The sequence below is a fragment of the Micropterus dolomieu genome, linkage group LG10 (genome assembly GCF_021292245.1).
Source record: "Micropterus dolomieu isolate WLL.071019.BEF.003 ecotype Adirondacks linkage group LG10, ASM2129224v1, whole genome shotgun sequence".
In the NCBI taxonomy this organism is placed as follows: domain Eukaryota; kingdom Metazoa; phylum Chordata; class Actinopteri; order Centrarchiformes; family Centrarchidae; genus Micropterus; species Micropterus dolomieu.
Window position 1 is genome coordinate 7353361 of NC_060159.1, and position 4158 is coordinate 7357518.

The 4158-nt window shown below is 45.3% G+C and overlaps 2 protein-coding genes and 1 long non-coding RNA gene across 4 annotated transcripts in view; 2 read left to right on the top strand and 1 right to left on the bottom strand.

Annotated features, from left to right (window-relative positions):
* The window catches only part of cep128 (centrosomal protein 128), a 49250-nt gene that overhangs the window by 24485 nt on the left and 20607 nt on the right, over positions 1-4158 (top strand). The gene's annotated exons all lie outside the window — the stretch shown is intronic.
* On the bottom strand, positions 801-2299 carry LOC123977395. Its single transcript, XR_006826657.1, has 3 exons — positions 1796-2299; positions 1391-1754; positions 801-1156 (listed from the first exon to the last, which is right to left on the bottom strand). It is a non-coding gene; the product is annotated as an uncharacterized LOC123977395 (long non-coding RNA).
* Positions 1312-3287, top strand: LOC123977393 (cartilage oligomeric matrix protein-like). The gene is made up of 3 exons (XM_046060038.1): positions 1312-2382; positions 2467-2663; positions 2958-3287. The coding sequence occupies exons 1-3, from the start codon at positions 2316-2318 to the stop codon at positions 3132-3134; spliced, it is 441 nt and encodes a 146-aa protein (XP_045915994.1). The 5' UTR covers positions 1312-2315; the 3' UTR covers positions 3135-3287.

The following is a 4158-nucleotide window of genomic DNA, read 5'->3' on the forward strand; positions in this document are numbered from 1 at the left end:
TGTCATTCTAACCTCACGCTCTGACCTCACGTTCTAACCTGTCATTCTAACCTCACGCTCTGACCTCACGTTCTAACCTGTCATTCTAACCTCACGCTCTGACCTCACGTTCTGACCTCACGTTCAAACCTCGCGTTTTTATGACACGTTCTAACCTCACGCTCTAATCTCACGTTCAAACCTCGCGTTTTTACGACACGTTCTAACCTCACGCTCTAATCTCACGTTCAAACCTGTCATTCTAACCTCACGCTCTGACCTCACGTTCTGACCTCACGTTCTAACCTGTCATTCTAACCTCACACTCAGACCTCACGTTCTGACCTCACGTTCAAACCTCGCGTTTTTACGACACGTTCTAACCTCACGCTCTAATCTCACGTTCAAACCTCGTGTTTTTACGACACGTTCTAACCTGTCATTCTAACCTCACGCTCTAACCTCACGGTCTAATCTCATGGTCAAATCTCACGTTTAAACCTCGCATTTTTACGACACGTTCTAACCTCACGTTCTGACCTCACGTTCAAACCTCGCGTTCAAACCTCGCGTTTTTACGACACGTTCTAACCTGTCATTCTAACCTCACGCTCTAACCTCACGTTCTGACCTCACGTTCAAACCTCGCGTTTTTACGACACGTTCTAACCTCACGCTCAAACCTCGCGTTCAAACCTCGCGTTTTTACGACACGTTCTAACCTGTCATTCTAACCTCACGCTCTAACCTCACGTTCTGACCTCACGTTCAAACCTCGCGTTTTTACGACACGTTCTAACCTCACGCTCTAATCTCACGTTCTATCCTGTCATTCTAACCTCACGCTCTAACCTCACGTTCTGACCTCACGTTCAAACCTCGCGTTCAAACCTCGCGTTTTTACGACACGTTCTAACCTCACGCTCTAATCTCACGTTCAAACCTGTCATTCTAACCTCTTGTTCTGACCTCACGTTCTAACCTGTCATTCTAACCTCTTGTTCTGACCTCACGTTCAAACCTCGCGTTTTTACGACACTCTCTAACCTCACGCTCTAATCTCACGTTCAAACCTCGCGTTTTTACAACACGTTCTAACCTGTCATTCTAACCTCACGCTCTGACCTCACGTTCTAACCTGTCATTCTAACCTCACGCTCTGACCTCACGTTCTAACCTGTCGTTCAAACCTCGCGTTTTTCCGACACGTTCTAATCTCACGTTCAAACCTCGCGTTCTATCCTGTCATTCTAACCTCACGCTCTAACCTCACGTTCTGACATCACGTTCAAACCTCGCGTTCAAACCTCGCGTTTTTACGACACGTTCTAACCTCACGCTCTAATCTCACGTTCTGACCTCACGTTCTAACCTGTCATTCTAACCTCTTGTTCTGACCTCACGTTCTAACCTGTCATTCTAACCTCTTGTTCTGACCTCACGTTCAAACCTCGCGTTTTTACGACACTCTCTAACCTCACGCTCTAATCTCACGTTCAAACCTCGCGTTTTTACGACACGTTCTAACCTGTCATTCTAACCTCACGCTCTGACCTCACGTTCTAACCTGTCATTCTAACCTCACGCTCTGACCTCACGTTCTAACCTGTCGTTCAAACCTCGCGTTTTTACGACACGTTCTAATCTCACGTTCAAACCTCGCGTTTTTACGACACGTTCTAACCTGTCATTCTAACCTCGCGTTCTGACCTCACGTTCTAACCTGTCATTCTAACCTCACGCTCTAACCTCACGTTCTGACCTCACGTTCAAACCTCGCGTTTTTACGAACCACGTTCTAATCTCACGTTCAAACCTCGCGTTTTTACGACACGTTCTAACCTGTCATTCTAACCTCGCGTTCTGACCTCACGTTCTAACCTGTCATTCTAACCTCACGCTCTAACCTCACGTTCTGACCTCACGTTCAAACCTCGCGTTTTTACGACACTCTCTAACCTCACGCTCTAATCTCACGTTCAAACCTCGCGTTTTTACGACACGTTCTAACCTGTCATTCTAACCTCACGTTCTGACCTCACGTTCTAACCTGTCATTCTAACCTCACGCTCTAACCTCACGCTCTAATCTCACGTTCAAACCTTGCGTTTTTACGACACGTTCTAACCTGTCATTCTAACCTCTTGTTCTGACCTCACGTTCTAACCTGTCATTCTAACCTCACGCTCTAACCTCACGTTCTGACCTCACGTTCAAACCTCGCGTTTTTACGACACTCTCTAACCTCACGCTCTAATCTCACGTTCAAACCTCGCGTTTTTACGACACGTTCTAACCTGTCATTCTAACCTCACGTTCTGACCTCTCCTCTCCCCATGATGTGTTCTCTCCAGGGCATGGAGATAGTCCAGACGATGAACAGTGATCCTGGTCTCGCTGTGGGTACGTGTTTTTACTTAAGTCTTTATTAATTCAGGACCTAGCCGGGCTCCAGGTCTGACCGTAGACTCTCTCCCGCGTCTGCAGGCTACACGGCGTTTAACGGCGTCGACTTCGAGGGAACGTTTCACGTCAACACGGTTACTGACGACGACTACGCCGGCTTCATCTTCGGGTACCAGGACTCCTCGAGTTTCTACGTGGTGATGTGGAAACAGACGGAGCAGACGTACTGGCAGTCGCTGCCCTTCAGGGCCAACGCCCAGCCCGCCATGCAGCTCAAGGTTCTACTCTACTTTATTTATTCTACTGTTCAGGGCCAACGCCCTGTTTTTCTTGTTTGTCAGTGTTTACAGCTGGTGAGACAGAAGCGTCTCAGCTCTCTGCTGCCATCAGGTGGCTCTAATCAGTAATGCTGATTGGTTCATTGAGTCCTGCTCTGCAGCTGAAGGTTACCTGGTGTTTGAAGTTCTCTGTTGCACGTTTGATTCACCCAAACGTTCTCTTTGTACTAAACAGACTCTAGAAACGGCTGATGCAGTGAATAAATAAATCGACCCTCCTCTTCCGTCCCGCAGGCGGTGAAGTCTCGGACCGGACCCGGGGAGTTCCTGAGGAACGCTCTGTGGCACACCGGAGACACAGCTGGGGAGGCGAAGCTGCTCTGGAAGGATCCACGAAACGTCGGCTGGAAGGACAAAACCTCGTATCGCTGGCAGCTCAGCCACCGGCCGCAGGTGGGCTACATCAGGTAAGACCCGAAACCTCAGACCTCACAGCAGTACTGCAGTACACTGTAGTACACTGTAGTACACGCATGATGCAATACTCTGTAGTACAGATACTATAGTACCGATACTGCTGTACTGCAATATATTGCAATACAGATACAGTAGTACAGATTAGAGGTCGACCGATATGGTTTTTTTCACGCCGATGCCGATACCGATCTTTTGAAATCCGGGTCGGCCGATGGCCGATTAATGCTGCCGATTTATTTTGGCCGATATTTGCTTGGTTTTTAACCTCTATTTGAAAGATAAAATGTAAAAGAAATGATAATTACTTAACATAGACAAACTTTCTCAACAAAAACATTTATTGAACAATGAACAATCTGCATTCTGCACTTATAAATTAAAAATGTATAATGTAAAAAAACATATATAATTAAATTGTATAAATGTAAAAAAAAATATATTAAATAAACAAAACGGGTAAGAAGAAAATAAACTGTCAAATATACTTTTCAATGAACAAATAAATAAAGTTTAAAGTAAAGAATTGAATCCTTACCGTTAGCTCCTTAGGCACTGGATGAGGTCTGCTGCTGTATTCTGTAGTACAGATACAGTAGTACAGATACAGTAGTACAGATACTGCAGTACAAATACAGTAGTACAGATACTGCAGTACAGCAGTATATTGCAGTACAGATACAGTAGTACAGATACAGTAGTACAGATACTGCAGTACAGATACTGCAGTACAGATACAGTAGTACAGATACAGTAGTACAGATACAGTAGTACAGATACAGTAGTACAGATACTGCAGTACAGATACTGCAGTACAGATACTGCAGTACAGATACAGTAGTACAGATACAGTAGTACAGATACTGCAGTACAGATACAGTAGTACAGATACAGTAGTACAGATACAGTAGTACAGATACTGCAGTACAGATACAGTAGTACAGATACAGTAGTACAGATACTGCAGTACAGATACTGCAGTACAGATACTGCAGTACAGATACAGTAGTACAGATACAGT

What these genes read in the sequence shown, in the direction of transcription:
- LOC123977393 (XM_046060038.1), top strand. Translation starts at nt 2,316, where the DNA reads ATGATGTGTTCTCTCCAGGGCATGGAGATAGTCCAGACGATGAACAGT. An exon ending in TGATCCTGGTCTCGCTGTGG is followed by an intron (nt 2,383 to 2,466) that starts GTACGTGTTTTT and finishes CCGCGTCTGCAG; the next exon opens with GCTACACGGCGTTTAACGGC. An exon ending in AGCCCGCCATGCAGCTCAAG is followed by an intron (nt 2,664 to 2,957) that starts GTTCTACTCTAC and finishes TCCGTCCCGCAG; the next exon opens with GCGGTGAAGTCTCGGACCGG.